The 25575-nt window shown below is 41.6% G+C and overlaps 1 protein-coding gene across 2 annotated transcripts in view; it reads left to right on the top strand.

Moving 5' to 3' along the window:
- Positions 1 to 25575, top strand: part of LOC139655014 (low-density lipoprotein receptor-related protein 1-like) — a 96716-nt gene that overhangs the window by 12747 nt on the left and 58394 nt on the right. For both annotated transcript variants that reach the window (XM_071532310.1, XM_071532318.1), the window contains exons 2-4: positions 2192 to 2314; positions 13888 to 14025; positions 25263 to 25382. In XM_071532310.1, the coding sequence (XP_071388411.1) occupies positions 2192 to 2314; positions 13888 to 14025; positions 25263 to 25382 (381 nt within the window). The remainder of the gene's footprint in view (positions 1 to 2191; positions 2315 to 13887; positions 14026 to 25262; positions 25383 to 25575) is intronic.

Raw genomic sequence — 25575 nt, 5'->3', positions numbered from 1 at the left:
CCCTTCACCCACGAGTTGGAGGCTAGCTTTAAATGTAATTCCAGTCATCCTGTTTATCCTGCTTCATCCTATCCTTCACCCTGTCCTACCCTATCCTTTCCCCTGTCCTATTTGTCATCCTATATGCCTAAATAGTCTAGAGGTTACAATAACATCACCATTTGCAATCAGTGCTTTATATTTTGGCCTTAGTAGCTGGTTTAGAAAAATCTATGTTTGTGTAAGGGAGGTGGTGACACTCATCCAGACACCAACCTCCCAAAAAACTGTATTAGAAGTGTAAATGATCAGACCTCTCCGGGGCTGGGATGGGTTGAGTTGGGGGAATGAGGAGGGGCTGTCAGAGGTGTTGGGACAATGATTTTAGACTACGGGTATTTAAAATGTATGATGGTGATGACATGGAAACTTCTGAAAGGGGGGTTGGCAGAAGAGACCCTGTGCTTGATGCAGAGGAGACAGGAAATTTGAGAGAGACACAGAGAGAAAGCATGAGTTTGGCTGGTAGGCTACAAAAACACTGGTTCAATCACAGCTTGGTGATAAATATTCAAACAATGGAACTATCCATGAGTGAAATCCAATTATAGTTTGGGATCTTATGTTGCCCGCTTTTAAATGTCAACTGTCAAAACATTGTTTTTTTAAATAAATAAATAGTTTCTGAAAAAGTAATGTTTTGCGAGAGCAGCATGTAGAGGACAAAGGCTTAATCAGATTTGTTTTCCATTTGGCTGATGCACTAAAACCCAGTAAAGGACCAACATGCCCTTTAGATTCCCAGTCCTCTCCTTCCTTGTAGACCGTCAATATGACTTGGCCATGTACGCCTCCAGAATAAAAACTTTCAAAAAGGTGAGATGTCATTTTCTCATTCCAATACTCAAAATTCTCCAATCATAACTATATGAATGTCGTGACGTGACGTGCCATTGTAATAATACCCCAGATCTGTTCAGCATGAAACACTGCTGCTTACAAGAGATTTGAGTGAACTAGCATGTTAAACATAATGTATTATTTTTGGTGGAAAATAACATTTTATAGAAATGGAGAAAAAAGTCCTGTTTCCAAACCCTGGGAAGTATCACTTAGTGCTGTCCATGAAGTCACCAATCCATTAATGTTTGCTTTTCAATACTTTTCAAATGACAGCTGAATACCTGCTTAATGAAACACAGTTGTGAGAAGGCCGTTCTTGCATTTGTCCTCATAACCACAGAGTCCGGAAAGTTCTGCATCTAGAATGTACTCAACAAACACAATCAAGTACTTCTTTGAGATACTCTGTTTTTTATATTTTCTGACTGCTGATTTTTTGGGGTCATCAGGCCTCAAGTAGCTTAGTCAGAGGGCCACTTTTGGACACTGACTGGGGGCCAGTTAATACAATTGTTTGTTTCACTATTAACCTTTAGACATTTGCCACCATCTCATTTATTGCTGGGAAGTGTTCAATTGTTAATTCAATTATATAGAACACAATTAAATTCAAAGTGCTTTTAATGTGGGCCGCTGTATCACTGCTCTAACCCATAACACTCACCAAGAACCTGCCGTGAATGCCCCTGGTTGACACAGTTTTGCTGCTTGTGTGTGTGTGTGTGTGTGTGTGTGTTGTGAGTGTGTGTGTGTGTGTGTGTGTGTGTGTGTGTGTGTGTGTTTGTTGTCTACGTATGTTTATGTGTTTATGGGCTGTGCTGTTCAGGAGAGGACTTGAATTGGTGTGGGTTTGAATACTTTCCCCCATTTGGCAGTGGACTGAGTGGGCAGTTTTTTCTCTCTCTGGAAGGATGGATTGAGGCGAAATGGAGGATAGGGGGGCAGTTCACTGAACAAGATGTTCTTTGATATCCTCTAGACGTGTTGCATCACTGGTATTGGCCTGGGAACACTGACCTGGATATTTAGGTGCAACAAATTATGCAAAGCCTTACCAGGCCTGTGTGAATGTGTGTTTTGGTTTTTTGTGTACCCTCTCTCTGTTCCTTCTGTCGAGGAGCAACTTTCCAGAACGTAATTAGGGCCAGTGAGGGCCACTATTGACTCTGAACACAACAGACCCTGCTGGCTAATGAGACTGCAGGAATAAAGATCACCAGTGACAAAAGGACTTGTTCTTTCATGAATCACAATCAGCAATCTTTTTTAACTAATTCACTTCTTTTTCTGACTCTTGTGTCTCTTTCAGCCCCGAAGACCTGCAGCCCGAAGCAGTTTGTGTGTAAAGACCAGGTAACATGCATATCCAAGGGCTGGCGCTGCGACGGGGAGAAGGACTGCCCAGATGGCTCCGACGAGGAGCCTGATGTCTGTGAGTCTCCCAAATACACTGCGCATAACACTGAGCTAATACACAGTGTAACACTAGATAATGTCCAATGTACTGTATCCAGAAGCTATGTGTGTGTGTGTGCACATATGGGTTGATATTTCTGGCTGTGGGTTTCCTCCTTGTGTATCCTGATTGCTATGATCTTGCTGCATCTGACTTGTACGGCACAGTGAACTTTGGCTGACATTTAACCACTCGGTGTAGATAATTGTCAGGGGGCCGGGGCTGTTGAAGGAAAATTTAAAGATCTCAACTCATGTAGATCTACACTTATGTAGGTATCATTTCATTTCAAGCACACTTGGTGAGTTTAAGATGCTTTTTATTTAGATAATCTAGTAGATAACGCAGTAAATAATGCAACCAGGTTAAATATTCTCATTCAAGTCTTTCAATTGCTTGAAATTTAACAGTGTATCCAAAGCACTCACTTTATCGCCTAATCCTCATGACTGGTGCCGATCTCCCCTGATAGCAGTAAGGGAGTGTTAAAGGTAGCATTTTCTCTAAATATGAAATTGTAAAATGAAAAGTGATAACGGCCATTGACATTGCATTTGATAGTGCAAGAATGTGTCATCACAAATAAGTTATATATTAAGTTGAAAATTCTACATGGAACATGTTTAGCTTATCTGTGTAGGAGGACGTTCTTCTGGCAGTGTGCATGACTTATATGGAATGATTTGGCTGCAATTCCATCTAACAGATGTGGTCTCTAGTTTCTGAGCAGCCCTTTATTTGCTAGTATAAGAAATGGCTCAAAAGCCCACTGCTGTGTCGCTGTGTCTCTTAAAACACAGTTCTAGTAGAATCTAGGGTACAAACTAATATCTTACTCCAGCTATTTATCCCTCCCACCAGGTTCTAAAAGCAGTCATTGGTTAACAGACTTGACATTGACGGGTAATTAGATTTAATAGGCTCACCATAGCTTGGCTGGAGAAAACAATGCAATGTTTTATCAGCTAGTGGGAGAGGTCAATCTGCCTTTACACAGTCTAGTCATGCCCAATTAGGAGATTTACAAAGTTTGTCTTTCTTTGAAAGACGTGATTTCCTTTTACATTCAGAGCCACAGAGGTGGAAGTCATGAGACAACACCAAACCAAGAGGAACTAAAAAAAAGACAGCCGTCATTTCAAAGTCTTCATTAGAGTCGAGATCCTTTTAGGCTGAATCCCTGGGGAGGGAATGAAAGCAGCACTGTCTTTTTGGTCAGCCTCTCAGACTGAAACGCCTGTAGTTTTCTAAGAGGAAGAGGCTGGGGTTGAGGGGGTGGGGGTGTGTGTGTGTGTGTGTGTGTGTGTGTGTGTGTGTGTGTGTGTGTGTGTGTGTGTGTATGTGTGTGTGTTGGGGGGTTAGCTTGGGAGAGAGAGAGAGTGAGAGACTAGGAGGCTTGGGTAGAGTGCTGTGGCTGTAGTCTAGACGAGGAGGGGAGAGATTGTATGAGAGTGGGTCTGGAAGTCATTAGAGACTCGCCCAGGGCAATGGAGAAACCTGCTGTTTTTCACAACCTGCTCTTTCCCCCTTCTCATCTGCGGGCCAGCCTCCTTCCGTGTCTCTATCTGGGACAGAAACAACAGTGACTACATCCCCTGTCTCCCGCAACTCCCACTACTTCATGCCAGCTCTCAAAAACAACAGTTATAGGACTCTTGCTCTGTAGGGACCTGGCTTTCCACAGCAGCAGGAAGGAAAGCACGTGAAGTGAGTCAGAGAGACAGGAGAAAGGCCATAAACTGAAGGCTCATTCCTGCATTTAGATTTATTATAAATTCGCCATTTTTGTTGAGATTAGGATTGACCGAGATTGTTATTGAGGAAAGTTACTGAGTACATTACAAAGGAAGCACTTCAAACTGCCGCTACAGAATACTTCAAAGTACAGAAGACTATGGTTAAATAGTCTGTTGGGTTGGTTTTCATTGTTACTTTTGGACACTCCTTTGAATTCTTCACCATGCACTAAACCTCACCCACATGAAGTTTGGTGCATATCAGATGTTGGGTGCTATAGCTACATAATATTGTATGAATCCAAACCCAATAAAAAAAATATATACACTGTATGGAACTTATGTGGAAAACTTCTGTGAAAATCTACTTTTCTGTGTGTGTTACTGGCACTGAAGGAGTTATGACAAAGCCTACTGAAAATCCCATATTGTCATACAGGGTCTTATGGATATCCGACATGTAACCCAAACTGTATGTGCACCACCCATATGTTCAGTAACATTCATAGTTTTATTGTTGTGATAAATGTGCTCTTTGTGAGGCCGCTTTTGCAGATGCTCCTGGTTGAAAGATAGCATGAGAGAGGTTTATTTATTCACTCATGTGGATGGGGCTTCACAGTGGCCTTTGTTGGGGTGTTGGCTATTGCCAGTGAAGTCAGCCACTGTCCAGTGCAGCTGCTTTGCCCTGCTGTGTATCACCCACAATGCTGTTCTTTGTACCCAGGGTGCTGGGTCAGACAGGCAGAGAGGGATACTGACAGAATAAAAACAAAAACAAAGCGGTCTCTAGGCATATGCCCTATATTGAACTGTTTTATATAGGACTATGATCAGCAGCCATAGTCTATGCATCATATGATGCCAAAGAAAGGTAAAAGTAAAGTGTTTGTGTTTTTTGTGTCAGCTGGTAATGTCTCAGGTCCATAGCCTTCAGGCAGGGTGTTGGCTATTCTGGAGCTGCCATCTCCTCAGTCTGCCGGCTTTATTAAGGCGCTCGAATATTCCCACGTGCACCGAGTGTGCCTGGAACCACAGGAAGTGCGTAACGCTGAAATGACGTCCCCTGCCCCTGGCCTGTAATAAGGCAGTTTTACAGACAGTTCCCACCTAGGCTGCAATTAGCCTTTTAGGAGATGAAACACTTTTGTAACAGCAAGTCTCAGAGCGTGTTTTGACATGGAAAGCATAATTTATCATCATGTAATGCACTGTCTGGTGTCTGGATCACTGATTCTTATCAAAAGAAAAGAATCACTGATTTAAAAAGACACATTCGTGAGTTTTCTGCCCGTTTACTTGCACAGAGGTTAGACCTCCAGTAATTGTTCTGATAGATGTGGAGGATTTCATTGCTTGGTGTATATTAGATTGATGGTATCATGTACAGACAGTTGACCCTGTTACTGAGCCAGTGCTTATCCTGTTCAGATGCGTAACAGGACCTGATCTGTTTGATCCTGCTACTGTATCCTAGAAGCACTCAATAAGCCACCCACCCAATCCAGATAGCCATCAACATGTCAAGGAAAACAACCTTTGCTCAACATGAAAGAGTCTCTCGCTTTCCAGCACCTTGTTCCTACAAGAACCTGCTGCAGGTGTGAGTGAATGTGTGCAGAGGGATTTCAGGCTCTCTCTCTCTCTCTCTCTCTCTCATGCATATACTTGCTCTCTCTGTTTCTTTCATGTAAAAAATAAAGCAAACATCCTACCCTTCTAAGAAAGAACACAAAGGCACAATACACTGCATATCACATATACAGGCAAACCCCAACACACACATATACACAAATACCCATGCATGCATTACATCCCGTATAAACAGCGGAGAATGCCAGCCTGTGACCAGCGGAGCCAGTGGGAGCCATAAAACTCCTCAGTCAGTGCACAGGGGCCTGAAGATGTGTGTGCATGAGTGTGCACTACTCTGAAACTCAGACAAACTCATATGATGTAATGTGAGTGTAATAACGGGAACATGAGCGACCATATAGTGGGACAGTGCATGGTTTTGGAACCAAATCGCCTACAAGATATAAATGTTTCCCAATATATAATGTGTTGCATTTTCTCTGAGACAGACATGACACAGAAAATGTATAATCAACACTTGTGTATAATCTGAGAAATGAAATATTCAGAATATTTAAGCTTTCAAGGAATTTACTTCATTACTATTATGTGTAAATAGTAAATAATAAATATTGGACTGATAGCATTGCTTGGAATGTGATTGAAATGATGCGCTGTAGATGCATATTAACATTGGTAAATCTGACCAGAATGCTTAATGTGTTAACTGATAAAAACGATCTTTAAGACCTTCAAAACTCTTGTATTATTATGTGCAGCAAATCATAATTGGCTGAGTGATAATAGATGTGTATGTGCCTTCAAACAGTGAAAAAGAAATCCTCTTTATAGAGCTCAAAGATACCTGCTTTATAGAAGGAAGATCTTGGAAACGTCCCAAAGCTGGAACTGTTGTGTGACAAGCAATTTCTGTGAAAATAGGCAAATGAGGTGAGGGAATGAAGAAAGGTAATTTCCAAGTGCTCCAGTGACATCTGAGTTCTGACAAAGATAGATGGGAGTAAATGTTACATCTTTCATCTGAGCTTATCTTTCCATCAGTTCCAAATGCATGCATATGGTCCCAAAATCACAGTTATCATACATTTGCACAACAACAATAATAATAGCGTGGCACATACGGGCAAAAAGTTTATATGGGTGCTCTGTTTGAAGGGTGTGGGGGCTGGATGCGATCTAGCGGCCACCAGTTGCCCAGTTTTAGATGGAAGGTTGTAGCTGGGGCACTAGAGAGGGCAAAGCTGGCCCCCCTGAGGCAGGACAAGAGAGACCAGCCTGTGTGCAGCCAAGAAAAGCGTGTCAGGGGTTTAAATTTTAAAAAGACCATTATGTAATCTCAGCAGGGCTCTCTGGAGAAGGGGGGCAGGCGGAGGAGGGGGAGAGATGAGGCCAGAGGCACACTTAGGGGGGGACAGGACCAAGCCTGCGACAGGAAGAGAGAGATTGGGGACTGCGCAAAAAGATGGTACGATTCAGGAGAAACATGAACTGTAATACTAATTTGATAATTTGGGCAAGTGAAGCCCCCACTCCTCATGACACAAACAGACGCAGAACACCTGGCTTTGCCTCGTGGCTCTTCTCTCTTCCCCTCCCAGTAAGCCACCTTGTGTCTGATTAGGAGGCGGTGTAATACAAGTGACTATATCCTGCAGAGAGAGAAATGCATTATTGAACACACAGGTTGTCTTCTACAGTAGGTGTTTAACATCTGTCGCCTCAGGTTTTATGTCTCCTTCAATTTCTTTTGTCCTACTCTTTTTGTCTCGTCCTCATCTCCGACCTCCTCAGGCCCTTCCTGCCATTTGCATAGCTGTTTTTCTATGGGATAATTAGTCCTCTGTCTTTGAATTAGTTTTCTAATGTACTACGCAATCACATGAAAATGGCTGTCTAGAGAAGGGCTCTGTGTTTGATTTATGGTGTTTAAAGTTAGTCTCTTGCTTTCTGGGCCTTTCAAGATATTTAGTCATTCTCGGGCAGCAGTATAACTCCCCATCGTTTCTTTACATGGAGAACCTGTGCAATTTTAATGGTTTTAAGTTAATCCTCACTCAATTGTGAAGATATAATAGGCCAGTGAATCGAAGAATGAGTCTGTTCAATCTCAGAAATAGAGTAGGTACTTAAGAACTTCATTTAGTATTCAATAGGTCTATTTTTTATTCTTTCATCTGTATGTGTGTGTGTGTGTGTGTGTGTGCGTGCGTGTGTGCGTGTGCATGTGTGGGTGTGTGTGTTTACCTGCATGCTGGCACATGAGCACTTACAAGTGTGTGTGTGTGTGTGTGTGTGTGTAAGATGGTGTGCGTTGGAACTTTTGTTATCTATCCTTTTATGCATGAGCTTTACAGATGCCTCCTCAGGAAGGTGTGTGTGTGTGTGTACGTATGTGTGTACGTGTGTGTGTGTGTGTGTGTGTGTGTGTGGTGAATGATATAACTTGGAAATTTATCAAATGATTTCCTTTGTGTCTGTTTGTTTTTTCTCTTCCTCTCTTTCACAACTCGGACTGCAATACTGATATAGGCCTAATCTGTTTTGTATTTATCAGGATCTGTGGTGGCATTGGCCTGTATGAATCTGCTGGTGCTGTCTTAACTTGATTTACTTTACTGATAGAGCTGTCTGCTTAGTGGTTTCTCTGCCCTGAGGAGCAGTGGTGCTCCTGTGTTTGGAGAAGGCTGAGTTTGTTGTGCTTTCGAGAGCTGGATTTAGCCTTCCTGCTTTGGTTGTCGCCCTGCCAGCCACCCCAGAAGCCCCCCAGGATGGAATGTAAATGTGGTGTGGGTATGGGGGAAGGAGGGGGCGAGCAGAGGGCCAGAGACCAGAGATCCAGCCACCGAGTGCAGGGTGGGCACTAAGGGTGGGCACACAGATAGTCAGCGTCTGCCACCAGGGTTAAGGCCCTAGAGAGTCATACTGAACTGCATATATTGTGAAAAACAGTGTTATGCTGATGATTGCCTGAACAGAGTGAATTGAGGTGGCTCAGAAAAAATCAGCTTGACAGAACTGTTGTAATTTTCTCAAGGCACCCAGTGGTTTGGTCAGCGTGGCAGATGGATGTGGTGTTTTTTCATCTGGAAAGTGAAATGTTTATAGGAAAGCTGTCAGGGAAATAACAAACAGTGCTGAGGTGTAGGCATTGTTACCCACAGCACTCTGCTAGCTGTTGCTGTGCCTGCTGTTCTGGCTGTCCGTGAACTTGTTGACAAGGCTAAGATGTGTTGACTAGCAACATCAAAATACAAACTCCCATGTTGGCCGCACTATTCTCACTTAGATGAGGTGGCAGCAAATGAAACTCTTCGGTGTTGTTGCGTCTTGTTTTCAGCGCCGTGTCCTAGTTGTTTTGGAGTTGTGTTTGTTTGGCGGGGCAGGCAGGGGGAGGTCAGGGGTGCCTCTGGCCTGCTGGGTCAGGATATGGGTGCTTCATCCAAGAATGTGTCATGTGGATCCTGGGCCAGGGGCATCACAGGAAGGGCCAGCCAGCCTGTCGGGACATGGTCATTAGTGGTCAGAGAAACCCACTATTAGCACAGCGTCATTAAGTGCTGCTGGCAGTAAACTGGGCACACCACTTTATTTATTCATGAGGTATATTTATGGATCAACACATTAAATTATTCATCTGTATTGGGATGTTTGATATTGCATGAAACGTACCATTTTTTTTTTTTCTTTAATGATCAAACGGTTGTTGGTGTAAAGGTATTCTCCTCAGTGACCAGTGCCAGGGTGGAATGTACTGTAGTACTTTGTTTCATATTGTTTCATATGCTGGTAGCCATGCTTCTGTAGTGCACAAAATAAACTCCAGGCTGTAGGTGGCTATGCTAGCTGCAAGGCGAACGAGCTGCCCTGCTGCTTTCTTCATTAGGCCTTATTCTGGCCTGCTTAACGTCCCTTTTATGTTTTGCTCAAGTACAGGCAGCTTTTTGTTGTTTGTGTGTTTGTTATTGGTTGATTGAGCATTGTGCTGACTAGCATATGGACTGGAGGCATGCACTGGTGAATGGAAAATCCCCACGGCCCAACAAGCTTTGGGCTCAGGGACAATCTGAACCAGACCCAGGATCTGGGCTACTTCAGCTCCTCAGTCAGACCCAGCTGGGCCTCAGACTACTATTGGGGCTATAAGAGAGGAGACACTGATGAAGACAGTGTTTCCAAGATGAATTCATTTTCAAAATGTTATTTGAGTGAAAACTTTTAAAAACAAGGATTATCAACAACAAGTTATCAGAGCTCCTATAGCTGTTACAAGTACCGAGGAGAATATGTCTTTAAATGCCAATCCTAAAACTGTTCCCCTTTCATCACCCTGCCCCTTGCCATTACCTTTGACTCTCCCCATTTCCCCATCTCTCCCCACACGTGTCCCTGCCACAGCTCAGACCCGGGCTGGACGCCACGTGACACTGCTTACAACACTGCGGCTCAGCCTGCTTTGTAGGGGGCCACAGCCGATTTGTGTGATCCAAACAATGGCCTTACTTCTCCTGTCACGTCTAGCCACCGCACACACACCCCTTGGACTGGAAAAGTGCATGTGATCTGCCTCTATGTGGAGCGGCTTAGAGACTCCACTCGTGCAAGGTGTCTGGAATCCGCCGTCCCCCAATCTTGTTTTGATAGATGGTTAGAGAAGAAAGGCTTTGTTTAGCTCCAAAAGTGACTCCATAGGCACTGGAAAAAATCCATGAGGTATTAATCTTGTTTCCTTATAGAGATATATCCATTGAAGTTTAATTGTTTTACGACAACCCCATTATTGGTTTGTGATTTTAGAATGAGCTAGGCTGGAGCTAGGTGTGTGTGTGTGTGTGTGTGTGTGCGTACAGCCTTGCACAGATCTGTTGAGTCAGACAGACCTATGGAAGAAGTGAACTCGGTCCTGGTGTCTGCTGACGTCTCTGTGACGCCCTGGAACAATCCCCTGGTTCTTCATAGGAAAAGAATGGTCAAATCTCCAACCTCAGTTTTCATCCACTGGCACATCACAATGATAGCCTGTATTGGGTCGATGATGGAGACACCAGAATCCTTTTATTTTTCCCCTTTCCCTGGATGCACCGCCCTAATGGAGCTAAAGAATAGAATATTTGATCCAGTTGCAGCCAGCCTGTCTAGATCTATCTCACTGAGAAGCTAACACATTGACTGTACAGCTCACTAATGCGCCACTGACTCGACAATTAAGTTAACAAGCGAACAGAAACTAGTGAACGAGCTATGAAGAGAAAGACACTAAATACAGACTGTTAGTGTTATTAGAATTCCCCCAAAGAGAAAGAGGTTTTGGGCTGCTAACCTGGCTCACTCACACTTGAGGAATGTGGAATAAAAGACCCTGTTTAATTCACATAGCAATGCCTTTTCCACTGCAGCCCTGCCAGTCGCTGCCAGCGAGCATGGCAGCGACTGGCTGCCATGCTCCATAGAATGGAGCCTTGTGGGGCTCTGTCCACTTCCCGTGGATGAGGTGATCCATTTTGTCTTCTGTCTCTCTCTCTCTCTCTCCCCCTCTCTCCCCCACCCCCTCTCTTTCTCCTTTTTGTTTTTTCATTCTTTGTTGTTCATTTTCCGCACATTGCCCTCCCTCTTATATTCTTAAATGGGTCAACAGATGTTAGAAAAAGAAAGATGGGAGGAGATAGGAAAGGAAGGAGAGGGAGGAGGAGGGATCGCCAAGACTAACAGTTTGACTTTCCACATGGGCGGAGGGAGATGGGCCTCGCAGAGAAAGTGTGATCGGTTTAAAAAAAAAGAAAAACATGGATCTGGCTGCATCTTGTTTACAGCTACGCTAAATGGTTAAGATAAATCTTTAAAAGGGTTTCTAAGTATAACCTTGCTTGTATGGAATTATAGGTAACAAAGATATTGATGTTGCTAACGTTTAGCTTTCAGTTTTTGAAAATAGACCAAGAATTAGACAAATGACCAGGATAATGCTCTCATTTCCTCTTATTTTGCAAATGTCAGTGAGCTGTCTGTCAGGCTAGTGTTAGTGTATTATGTCAGTGTATTATGAAACAGCTGAATAAAGGACAGACACATAGAAACATCCTGCCGTCTGCCACGATTCAGACACAGACAAAGCAATGGGGATTTGGGGAGTTGACAAATTCGCTACAAATAAGACTCTGTGTTCTGCACTGAACATATAAACTTTGATTCCATGCTAGTGTCATGATTACAGCATGGTAAATAGCTGCCATAAACACATCATTATGAAGTGAATTATTGTGAGAAAATTCAATCAAGGAGGGAGTTATTGCCCAACAGGCATCTCACAGCCCTTTAAATATACTTGGGCTGTGGTGACAGTAAGTGGGAGATATATAGCACAATATTTTGGGCAGCGGATGTACTGGTTGGACCTAGGGATTGAAATGCTTCTAATATGATGTGCTGAGTCATTGGAGTCTTTTTGTAGATGAAACTCTGGTCAGAGGCACAAGGCAGCAGGCCTGGCCCAAGCAAATGAATACTGAAAAAAACATGATTAAGGAGAAAAGCCATCTCTGCTTGGCCCAGGTTTTTATGAATATATTCTGACCAATATTGACTTGGAGCTGCATAGATTTAGTGTCATGCAGGCAGTAACTTTGGCCAGACTCATATTCACCCGAGATCTACAGTATTTAGCTTCATGTTGTCTGTCCCCAGGGATCTCAAGGTTCCGTCTTAGCACATACTACTATACCAGGCTCGTCTGCCACAAACATTGGCGTGCTTACTATTGGTGTTTTGCCTCTGGGGTGCTTGGATGTGTGTATGCTGTATATGTAGAGAAGGTAGTCATTTGGCCAGTCCCAACCAGGATAATAGTGTGTTTGTAGCTCCTGCTAGTTTTCCCTAGCTGCCATCTTCTGCTGCCACAATGGTTCTTTGGATTCCTGCCTTGTGGTTCTGCCTGTTATGTTGGCAAAAGGAGAAGTGAAATACAAATGAAATACTGTGATGGATGAGGAGGGAAAGGGAGAAGTATTAGGAAAGGAGGTAAGTGACATGAACAGTAAGGATTAGGAGGAAAAAAAGAGGCAAACAACCATGCCTGTTTTCTTATGTCAAATATGTCTGATTTCTTTTTAGAATCAGAATAACTTTATTTGCCTAATACTTACAAATGAATAATGTATGACAATATGACAGTAGATACAATAAAATAGACAGTAGACTACATCACTTTCTCTCTATATGTACATGCAGTATCTATGCAGTAGTTGTAGCAAGAGGAAAGTGTAGTGAGTCTCCTGCACCAAGATGTATTTACTCTAAATACAATGAACAACATGAATATGAGGCTCATAGAACAGACAATTCCATGAGCTATAAAGTGGCAAAGTGTGAAGAGACACTGCATTGTGCTAATATTTTAAAGAAATATCACTTCAAGAGTCTATGCACATACTACTTGGGTAATAATAAATAGTAACAGGAGTCAGGTTTGGTTGGGTGGGAAGAGACACACACACACGTCCAGATGCTGTACGTGTGTGTGTGTGTGTGTGTGTGTGTGTGTGTGTATGTATGTGTGCGTGCGCGCACGTGTGTGTGTGTGTGTGTGTGTGTTGTGTGTGTGTGTGTGTGTGTGGTGGGGGCAGTGTTACGGGTGCAGGTTAAGCAGGGAGACGCCTCTTGGGAAGAAGTGAATGGACCACTGCTGTCTACCAGACAAGAGTTCTTGGAACAGATGGGAGGAACGGGCCGATGGCGATCATCCTTTCACTTGTCTTTGTCCTACTGTCATACATTTCCTCGGGGTCAGCTGGCAGCCAGTGACCCACTTAGCAGTGCGGACTACACACTTGAGCTTGCCCTTGGAACAGGAGAAGGACTTTACATTTGCTGAAGCAGTTACCTATGAGTAGGTAGCTGTTTCCTGGGAAAAATCCTGAAGTGATGTGTTTTAAGTTTCTGGAAGCAGCAGCAGCAGCAGTTTCTTTGGAATGAATAGAAGAATGACTGTCCTCCTTAAAGACTAAAATGTGAAGGTTTCATGAACTGAGTATAGGTTGAATCACTACAGTTTTCTATCAATCAGAGATAGAGATGATTATTTTAAATTAGAACAGTCCCAGTTGGCTGAAAGGTCTTTATCACGGCATCAAGGCTGGAAATCTTGTCCTTCTTAGGAACAGCACAGATGTGGTTCATATTAATAAATTCTTTCAGTTAACCATGTTTTGTGTTTGTGTTTTTCAGGTCCACACACTCGTGTATCACGGTGCCCCCCCAATGAGTACCAGTGTGGGGGGACAGAGCTGTGCATCCACATGAGCAAACTGTGCAACGGGGTCCCAGACTGTACTGACGGTTGGGATGAGGGACCACACTGCAGAGGTATCACTATCACACACTGTCACAGACTTCTTCAGCATACTTTGAATCACGCATTTTAGTCAATTTTGTTTTTTTAAACTTTAATATTTATTGAGTTTTTGTTTGTGCATACAACCAAAAGGATTGTGTATGTTGACTTATGACTTTTTTACAACCAGAAAGATAGAAAAAGAAAACAGAAGCAAACAAAATACATAGAAAACAAAAACAAAAGAGCCATGGTTACAAGTGTCCATTATCGATGAAGGGCGTATACAAATCCAGTATCTTGAAATATATATATCAGTTAGTCCATAAGCAGTTTCCACTGTCATAAATCATCCATTTCTTCCATTTACTAACAAAAACATTTTCTCTCACTCTAAGCCGATGACATTCCCAAAAAATGTGTGTGTGGTTTGCCTCTCCACTCCCACATATCCGCCAACATGACTGTTGTGAACCTGTTTGTTTACTCTTTATTTTAGGTGTAATGAAGTAGCAGGTTAGGTTTTTCCATCCAGACTCCCTCCATGTTCTTGAATTTGTAGTGGTGTGTTGTGTTTCGCACATGCTGAGCCATTTTTCCGTTGTAATGTCAATGTTCAGTTCCCTCTCCCATTTAGCCTTAATGTACATAGTAGAGGAAGCTTTACAGTCTCTTAGATTTTGGTATAGCACCGAGATTGCCTTAAATCTCGTCCCACTATATGTCTGCATCATTACATCAAGCACTCCATTCGAGGTTTTTGAGTTTTGTATTTCCTTTATAAAATAATCCCTCAACTGTAAATATGTAAAGAAATCCTAATTTTCTAATCCATATCTCTCTTTCAAATCCTGAAAACTCATTATATTTGCATATAATAAACAATATAATTGTATAGTTTTTGAATCCCATTTCAATTGTAAAGTTCTCTTAATTTCTTTGGATGGAGTATAGTTAAAGGCCAAAATCTGTGTTTTATTTACATTTACTTTGTATACTGAGTGACCACCATATATGTTTATAAGGTGCATCAGCTGGGTAAAGCTTGTATTGGGGCTCTCCAGGTATATTATGATATCATCCGCAAATAAGCTGATTGTGTGTTTCTCTCCTTTGATATTAATTCCTTTTAATTCCTCACTCTGTCATATAGCCTGTGCTAAGGGCTCAATGTATAGGGCAAAGCGGAGAGGGGACAAGCAACATCCTTGACGGGTGCCAGTCTTCAGCATTATTCTTTCTGTTAGACTACCATTAATTTTTATTCTAGCTGTAGGATTTTGATAGATAGTTTTAATGCATTTAATTGAGTCTTTGTTGAGTCCAAACTGCTCTAATACTAGATACAGGAAGTTCCAATTCACACTATCAAAAGCCTTGTCGGCATCGAGACTTATCAAAATAGCACTAGTTTTTTTCATTTGTGTCGAGTTTATTATTTGCAGAGTCCTCCTAATGCTGTCTTGTGTTTGGCGTCCTACAATAAAACCGGTTTGATCTTCATCACTTAGATCAGTCATAAATTTCTCATATCTCTTTGCTATAATAGATGTGTATATCTTGTAGTCCACATTGAAAATAGATATGGGTCTAAAATTGCTACAGTATTCTGTGTCTTTTCCCTCTTTGGGAATTACAGAAATTATCGCCTCTTTCCAAGAGGGCGGTAGCTGACCTTCTTTAAGGGTCCAATTAAAGGATGATGTAAGAAGAGGGGTTAGTTCTTCTTTAAAGGCTCGGTACCACTCTGATTGGAAACCATCACTTCCAGGAGTCTTATTAGCCTTAAGTCTGGTTATGGCTTTAGATACTTCATCAGGTGTTATTGGAGCTGTGAGGTTGTTGTTTTGCAATTCTCCAATAGCTGGTAAATCAAGAGAATTGAGGAACTGTCTTTTTGCCTCTTCACTAGATGAGGGCGGTTGTGTATATAAATTCTTATAGTAATCTTTGAATGTGGTTTCTATTTCTTTAGCATTATACCTCAGTTGACCTGAGCAAAGGTCTCTGATTTTGTGTATCGTATTTACAGTCTGTTGTTTCCTAAGTAAATTTTACAGTCTTTCACCTTATGCAGATCCCAGCTATTCATAAATACATAATCAATTCTAGAATGAGTATTGTGTGTGATGGAGAAATGTGTATATTCTTTTTCCATTGGATGGAGTTCTCTCCATACATCAACCATCCCCTGTTCCTTCAAGGATGCATTCATCATTTTAGTTAAGTGAGTTTTATTTCTTTTTATACTTGTTGTGTCTATCTTATGATCCAGTATCACATTAAAACCTCCTGCACACATTACAGTGCCTTCTGCTTCTGATGCTATAACTGTAAATAAAGATTTAAAGAAATGTTTATTAGAAGAAATGTTAATTAATGTGACCATCTCATTTTCTAATTTTCCTTTGACAATAATGTATCGTCCTTCTTTGTAACTAATTCCTTTCAAGCATTCAAAATTGATTGAGTGTTGCACAAGTATTGCCACGCCTCTTTTGCGACTCTGCCTGTATGTGCTATAGAATGTGTTTCTAAAACCAAATTTCTTTAGCTTCTCATGTTCTTCCTGAGATAAGTGCATTTCCTGCATGAAGATAAATTGGGCCTTAACTTTTCTCATTTTCAGAATTACTTTGCTTCTTTTGATTGGGTTATTCAGCCCATTCACATTCATTGACACCAGTGCGATATTACTCATATTCTTTTTGTGAGGTTGTATACTTCCCTTGAAACCATATCATAACCATGACAACCAATAACAGCCCTAGGAACATTGAGCAACTCAATATCAAACAAAGAACAATTAAACTTCCAAAAGTAGGCGCACCATCTCCTTCATTGTGTACTGAAGAAAATTCACCACAATAGATCTTGGAGGTTTGTCAGAGTCCAGTTTCGGCATTAAAGCTCGGTGTGCCCGCTGTATTTGTAGATCTGTTTCTGTCAGCAGGGAGAGCTCGGCTTTCAGAAGTCGCTCAATGAATTGTGAGACGGAGCTGCCCTCTACTCCCAGGCCAAAGATACGGATGTTGTTCCGTCGGTTTCTTCCTCTTGGTCTGTCAGCCTGTCTTGCAATATTCTCTGCTGTTTGAGTGATTGAAGAAGGGCATCTTTTACCTCCATGTTCCAGCTTTCTATCTCGCCAATTCTCTGTTCGGCTCCCACAATTCTCGTGGTTTGTGTTGCTAGTTCTTTCGTTGTTTCTGTGAGCTTTTGGTTAATATCCCCTTAAAATCCTTGAGTTCTTCCTTCATTTATTTTTTAATTTCTTCTTTAAATGTGGTGAACTCTGTTTTCAGCTCAGTTTTTTCAAGTCCCGAATTTCCTTAATGATATCTTTCAAGCCTGAGCATATCACATCAGCCACTTCGGCCTCCATGTGTTCATCCTCTTCGCCACCCCCTGTGTCCGCCATGTCTCCTCCGTCTTCATCGGTCAGTTCGAGTTGTTTTGCCAGGTTTTTGATGTTTTTTTGTCTTCTTGATCTTCCTCCCCTTTCCATTTCTGTTTCAGATGTGTTTATTTATTTTTAAGTATTTGAATTCGGGGATTTTCATCGAGTGTTGATCGGGAGCTAGTTGTTTATGCTGCCATCTCGCGCTGGGTCGGCCAGAAGTCCCGCATTTTAGTGAATTTGAATGTAAAAGAGTATGCAGAGTGCAGTGTAAGTTTACAAATGTTAGTGTAAGTCTTCATGTGTTAGTATATGTGTCTAAATGATGGGAAGAGGAGTGGGCATCATTATAAGTCTTTGGACGTCTGTTCTCCTATTCGCCATCTTACTGTACAGATAATTTTGCGCATGTTACCATCCTCCCCATACATTCCCTACCCATTGAATCTTAACACAGCACACCAACAGTGAACTCTGTTAGTGAGCTCTAACAGACTCATTTACTGGCCTTGTGTAAGAGTTCATCCTGCACCCTCACACAGAGTGCCTGAGTGCCCCAAACATAGGCAGCCAGTAAGACTGGATTATGATACTGAAGGATTGTGCTGCCCTGTGTGTTGAAACACATACAGTATGTAGGAGTATGATAAACACATTGGTGCCTTTGTTTATTTTCCATAAAGCCACAATTCTGTATGCCATGTAGAGACAAGAGCATGTGTGACGTTGTGTGTTTGTGCGTATGGAACAGGACAGACTAAACTGATGCGCCGTGTTTGTGCTCTAAATTGCTGAAGCTGTCATTTTGAAAACAAAAACTAGGAACCTATTCAAGTTATGATGGCCCAGGTGGGATTATCTACTTTCCAGATGAACTGTGCTTGTAAAAAATGTAATACCCTATTAAAAATGTGCTGATCCAGTTAACCGCAAATAGAGAACTTGATCATGTGAAAGACCAAAATATCTTTTAAGGGGAGGGTGAATTAGTAGAGGACGGGGTAGAAGTCAAAACAAAACTGAAACAGTGAATTACCCAGTATTGGCACAATTCAGGGAAGTTATGTTTGGCACAAGGAGAAGTCAGCATAGAACACACAAAGTGCATTGATGGTCCCCAATTAGTATAATGCTTACAAAGTTTATAAAAATGTGAGAACCAGCAGGGAGTGTTACTGCTGCACCACTCCTCTACACACTGAGGTGTGCTACAGAGTTACTCTAGACTGCTCTTAATATTATTGATTAAGTTGTTAACCCCTTCTGGGATTACTATACTTAAGCCTCCCTGGCAAGGGGTGAAGAATTGTTTATATTCTTTACCGAAAAACTAGAGAATATAAGACTGCAAATGTCACCCTCTGACAGGGATGTATCTGTCACTGTTGGTAATTCTTCTGTGATGAGCTGCTTTGAAGCCATTTCTCCCCGGGTCCTGGAGGAGACAGTCTCACATGAAGTCCTCCACCTGTCCCCTACATGTTGTCCCTACAAAGTATCTTAAAGAGGTATTCGAATCAGTCAGTTGTGAGCATTTTCTCTAATATCAATAGCTCTCTGGCCACTGGCATTTTCCCTTTTAGTTTTAAACATGCAGTAGTTCAATCTCTTCTCAAAAAACATATTTGCCTCAGCCCGCCCAAAGTTTCTTCCAAGTTTTCCTACTAAGGTTTTTCTTGGGATTTTTTCCTTGTGTGCATTAGGGTCTAAGGCTGGGGGTGCCGGGTAGGTTAGGCTATGTAGAATAGGTAGATTGTTTGTCTTGCTAAAATCTGCTCTTGCCTACCTTGTGTTTTTCGCTATGCTTGTCCTATATAATTTTGTTCACCAGTGATTGTGTTTAGTTAGATCTAGCTAGACACATTCTCTGTAAAGTCCTCGGAGACATGCTTGTGATAAAGGGCTATATAAATAAACAAACTTGACTTGACTAGTCTTGACCCCTCGTCTGCTGCAAACTACAGACCCATCTCCAAACTGCCCTTTCTATCCAAGGTCTTTGACATAAAAGTGTTCTCAACCCAATTAATATCTTTTATGAGTCAAAATAATATCTCTGAGGAATTCTAATATGGTTTTAGAGCACTTCATAGCAGAGAGACTGCTCTCCTCAGAGAGACAAAGTGACCTTTAGCAGCAGATGCTGGGGAACGTTCCTTCTTAGGGCTTGTTCACACAGGACACAGAGCGGCTGTGTAGCGTAACCTGCTTCCCATCTATGCTTCCAGCCTGCAGTGATAGCTTCAGCGTCTACTTCTAGTCTAGTCTGCTATTGAATTATCACTAAATAAACAAGATTAGATATTTAGTCAATAGAAAAAAAGCCTAGAATTAGAATCCAATCTGAGGCTAGTCTCCAGGCGCTCAGTGAATGTAAACCAGTGGATGTAATTAAAAAGCTATTATTACAGTATGATGGCAACCTTCAGTATCGTAGACCATACTATTTCAGATCACTTGAGAAACTGGGTTAGTTTCAGGGACAAAGTTCTCCACTGGTTCAACTCCTATTGTTGCAATAGGACATAAATCTCTTCCTCAATAGACATTACATGTGGGTTCAATTTTCTTTAGGGGCAGTGGTGGCCTAAAGATTAGAGAAGCGAGCTTGTGACCGGAAGGTCGTTGGTTCAATCCCCCGGACTGGCAGGATAAATCTGGGTGGGGAAAGTGAAAAGCAGTGCTTGCCCTTAACCCCAACCGCTCCAGTGGAGCTGCTCAGTGGCCAGCAGATCAGACTGTGGTTGTACTGGTCAGCTTCCAGGTGTGAATGTGTGTGAATGTCATCAGGGCGTTCCTGAAAAAGAGAGCATTGCTCTCAGTGAAACTCCCCCTGAATAAATAAAGGTGAAAAAAAAAATGTTTGGGCCCCATCTTATTCTTCATTCACATGCTTCCACTTGGACATATTATCTGCAAACATAAATTTTCACTGTTACACACACAGTTGTCCCTGCCTATAAATTGTAACAACATAATAAGTGTTGGATGTCACAGAATTGTCTACAGCTAAATGAAACCAAATAAGAAATAGTCCTTTTCAGCACATCTGGCTCCATTAAATTGCTTCACCATGAATTAGGGACACTGTCTGCCAATGGAAAGCGAGCAGCTACAAACTTTGGTGTAATTTTTGATGCTAATTTGAGGTTTGATGAGCAGGTTAAGAGAGCTGTGCAATCATGTTTCTTTCAATTTAGGAATATCTCCAAAACAAAGCCATTTTTATCCTTTAATGATCTGGAGAAAGTCTTCCATGCTTTTATCTCTTCTCTCTTTGACTATTGAAACTCTCTATATTCTTGCCTCTGTCAAAAGGCTCTCTCTCATCTCCAACTTTGGTTGCCTGTTTACCAGAATTGGGCTCTCTGCTTCAAAGAGTTTACTGATCACTTTAAAGGCATGGATGGATCTGGCACCAAGCTATATCACAGACCTTTTAACACTATATAGCCAGATCATAGCCTGAGTTCCTCGGACAGGCCCCTATTGGCTGTTGCATAATGTAGATTAAAAACAAGAGGCCATCAGGTCTCCTAGACTCTGGAACAACCTGAGGAACTCAGGCAGGTCTAAATCTGTATCATCTTTTAAATCACTTCTTAAAACTCACTTTTAAAGACTTGCTTTCATGACTTCATGTTACCTTTAATCACTGTTTTTGACCTCCCTTTTATGACTCTTGCCTTGCATTTATATTTTGCATTTATTTTACTTTCTGAGTTTTGAAAAGTGATATATAAATAAAGATTATTCCTATTGTTATTACTGAGTTTGTCCCTGGGATTAGCCATATCAGTACATAGTGTACATATAGGTGCACATTTTTCACACACATCAATAATGTTGTCACAATATTTCAGTCACATGGGTAGGTGGAGCGTGCAATGTTTCCTCAGGTTAGAGGTCTGCATGTCCATGGAATCTATGCTGTTAAATGACTGACATGTCTATCTTTTGCTCCCCTGAGAGTCCGTCCAGTCATTCTGTTCACTTACTGAGGTGGGCACATTTCTCTCCCATTCCCATCTTTCCACCTCCCTACTATGGCTTCACAGGAGAAGTGAGCTAGGATGAAATATTTATTAAAAAAAACATGGAGAGAGCCATGGGAAAGGACATCAAATTTTCATGCACTTTCATGCTGGCTGGGTTTGTAGGGGTGTGTGGGGGTGTGTGTGTGTGTGCTTGCGTGTGTGCGTGTGCCCTCCCCAGGACATCTTTCATCTTCCAGGGGGTCAAATGCCTCAGTAGGGGGCTTCATCTCTCACCCATATTGAGTGGTTTTCATTCTAAACTGGAATAGGTAATTTTTTATGTATTTGTATTTGCTCCAAAATAGATATTTTGTGGTGTATGTCATGGTGGGTTGTTTACATTGTTGCTCATGTTGGTTTTATAAACACTTTCTGGGTTGCTCAATGCTCAGACTTGTTATGGAAAATTCCCAGCAAGTCTGTAATTTGAACCATGGTTGTCCCAGCAGGCCTTAGGAGTGCAGCAGGAGGGCTTGTATTCTTGTAGTGTGTCTGTAATAGTCATTGTATTTACTGCGTTGTAGGGGACTGGCAGTGAGGCAGTGGGTTTAGGGAGTAACTTGTATAATCTAAGATGTTCATTCTCATACAGAGCAGCTAGATGCCTGATCAGGCTAAATAGCTTTACAGCCAGCAGCAACACAGAAATCTGCTGATTTTTTATTTTTTTTACTGAACTGTGGGAGACAAACAAGCACCTTCTGTAAATGTGTGTGCTTTTATTTTCTTTAATCTTTAAAGAGTTGCACCTCAAAGAAGAAATTCTTAATCCCGCTCCCCTCCTCCCCAGAGGTGTAGTGTCAGTGTGAATTGTCTGCTAGTGATTCTGGGCAAAGTGAATCACTTATGACGGCTAGATCTCAGCCTGGTTTGATGTGACTGCGACTGTTTGACTGTGCTATGACTCAGTGTGTCTTGATACATATCTCACAGGATATGCTTTGCGCTGGCTGTTGAGATTCCATGATGAGTAGGTGAAGTGACTGGAAGGTGTGAATGGAGCATGTGATGTTTGTGCACTTGTATATTTGATGTGTGTGTGTGTGTGTGTGTGTGATGATGGTCAGGCTTGGCAGGGAGGGATTGATTTTGAGTGCAGGGCGCCGGTGTTTGCTGATCTCTCTCTCTGGTCACCCATACAAAGACCCCGTTGTATCTGAATGCATGCTTCATTTAAAGGAAAGATCAACCGTAAAACACTTACAAAACAGCTATTGGCAATGTACTTTGCATTCCTGGGTCCATTTTGTGGCTTGGTGGCATATTTTTCTTATTCCTGTGGATAGATGATGGGACGTTGCGTCCAGATATTTTCAGTGCAGCTACAATAGAGTTTAATAGCAAAAAAAATCCAATGATCTTAAATATCAATGGTAAATGTCAGGTTCTGGCGTCAATCCCTCAGAGTCGAAGAGCAAGGGATGCTTTCTAGACCCACTATTTTCAACAATCACACACGGATAGAAAAGGCTGAGTAACTTTTCCAGTGACAGCAGCCTTAATAATGCAATGCAGCCACAAGACATGTTTTGAGAAAAGGCTGCGAGATTATTCTCGACTGGAAACTCTCGCTCTCTTGTTTTACAACATCACAATTGCTATCGGTATTGTTATTGTTATTGTTGTTATTGTTATTGTTAAGTTTACCTTAGGGTTGTAGCTGTGCCCCAAAGTAATAATGTTGTACAGTAAATAAGTTGTAAATAAGGACAATTAGAGTAAGACAGAATGAAAACAAGAATTTCTAGCTGCTGCTACTTTGAGAAATGCTGTACTGAAAAAGTGAAGGGGGTAATAAAATTATTTTGTTTCCTGAAACTGAAACAGATAACCGTGATTAATTGTCAGCAAAATAATCAGGATTAACATTTTTGCCATATATTGTGCAGCGCTATCACTGTTGCACTGGGCTGTTATTTACATATTTGTGGCCCACCTGTTAGCTTTGTCCTCTCACCTCTCTCATCAATGAGGTCTTTTCATTGAATGTTTTTGTTCATCACACCATTCTCAGCCAACTCTAGACACTGTTGAGTGTCAAAATACCAGGAAATTGGCAGTTTCTGCAATGCCAGAATCGGCATGTCTGCCACCAACAATCATACCACATTCAAAGTCAATGAGATCACGCTTCTAATTCTAATGTTTAGATGAACAGTAACTGAACCTCTCGACTAAATGTTTTATACGTATGCTTTATTTATATGCGACTCATTGTCCAGAGGAGGTTTGAATAAACGGGGAGATAAAGAGATAAAGTGTCCAGTGAATGTATAGTTTAGCCACACACATACGCTCATCAAGTATTTACACACTTCAGCACCCTGCTGAGCTATTGATATTCCCCAGGAAGAGGCCCAGGTTGCATTACTAAGCTCCAGCTCCTCATACCTGCAGACAGGCCCTCAGCTCTGGGTCTGGTGCCAGATCGTACCCAGCAGGATTAGTTAAGCCGAAGTAATTGATCAAACTTTACAGTATGAACTGTGGGTTGGTAGCAGCATGATGAATGGATTATTACATAGTTGTTCAGAAAGCCCACCTCCCAGTAGGGCCCCACTGATATAACATCTTTGGTCCAATATTGATGTCAACAATTTAGAAAGAAAATCAACAGTATTGAAAATTTACAGTAAAGATTTCCTTTGGTGGTGTAAAAGATAGATGTCTTTTGTAAAGTAATCCCAAAAGTTTGCTCTCAAGGAATTGGGAAGAGCTACATAAGGCAAAGCAAGGCAAGGCAGGTTTATTTATATAGCACATTTCAGCAACAAGGCAATTCAAAGTGCTTTACATAAAACATTAAAAGCATCGAGACAAAATGAAAAGGATAAAATTCATATAAAAGACATTCATTTAAGAGCTAAGAGAATAAAAACAAAAAAATAGGCTAAAATAGAATAAGACAGGTGTAAAATACAAGAATAAAGGTTACAGTGCAGTGTGAGAGATGGATAGTTATTTGATTTAATAAAAGGCAGCGGCAAACGGAAAAGTCTTCAGCCTTGATTTAAAAGAACTGAGAGTTGCAGCAGACGCTGCTTCTCCATGTTTAGTTTTGACTCTGGGGACAGAAAGCAGACCTGTCCCAGACGACCTGAGAGGTCTGGACGGTTCATAACGTAGCAGAAGATCAGAAATGTATTTTGGCCTTAAACCATTCAGTGCTTTATAAACCAACAGTAGTATTTGAAATCAATTCTTTGACAGACAGGAAGCCAGTCTAAAGACCTCAGAAGAACTAGAGTGATGTGATCCACTTTCTTGGTCTTAGTGAGGATTCGAGCAGCAGCGTTCTGAATCAGCTGCATAAAGGACATTTAACCACTGAAATTTGTTATTTGCCCTAAATGGTCATCATAGCCATCTCTAGATGCAAAAGAATATTAAAACACATTATGGGTTTATGCATAGAAGTGTGTTTGTGTGCTAATTCTGCCGGTGCATTATCGGTGAAATATATGCTTATACCAAAACATCTGTGACTCATTCATCAGTTTTACCTTGCGGCTGCTAAAAAAACAGTCAGACACAGTGAAGGATGAGAAAAGATGCACAAATAAAATGTCAGTGTCTAAATAGAAAACTAATGTAATGATATTGTTTACCATTTCCCAATTCTCAGTGAATTTATCTCTTAAATTTCCTGATCTATGCACCAATGTCCCCCCTCCCATCTGTTATGCCTTTATGAGTTTCTTCCCAGGTCTTGCCATTGCTCCTTTGTAAGACCTCTATCCCCCTCCCTCGTTCCTTCACACATTACCTCTTCAAATTACCCCAGACTCATCCCCTCACTCTCTCCCTCCCTTCCTCCCTCCTTCTCTCCCTTCAGAGTTTGTGTCCAACTGCACTGTCTCCAGTTGTCAGGACAACTGTGCCGTGACTCCAGCAGGGCCTGCTTGTTACTGTAAGAGCGGCTATGAGATCAGCCTGGATGGAAAGACATGCAAAGGTGAGTTCCTCTGCACACTGGCAGCTCTCCTGTTCTTCAGTGACACCAATACGCTGCAAAAAATGTCTGTCTTAACAAGTCATTTAATCTAATGTTGAGTCTTAAATTAGTTTCAGTTAAGTGACATGATCTTGACACTAGTGCCTTATGTTAAGAAATTGTCACCTGAATATTCTTGAAACTTTTCTTGAAA

The sequence above is a fragment of the Centroberyx affinis genome, unplaced genomic scaffold (assembly GCF_046629955.1).
Source record: "Centroberyx affinis isolate AG114_WGS23_722 - 3 ecotype Tasmania unplaced genomic scaffold, CSIRO-AGI_Caff_v1 ptg000151l_1, whole genome shotgun sequence".
NCBI classification, from domain to species: Eukaryota; Metazoa; Chordata; class Actinopteri; order Beryciformes; family Berycidae; genus Centroberyx; species Centroberyx affinis.
This window is presented reverse-complemented; position numbering and strand designations above follow the sequence as displayed.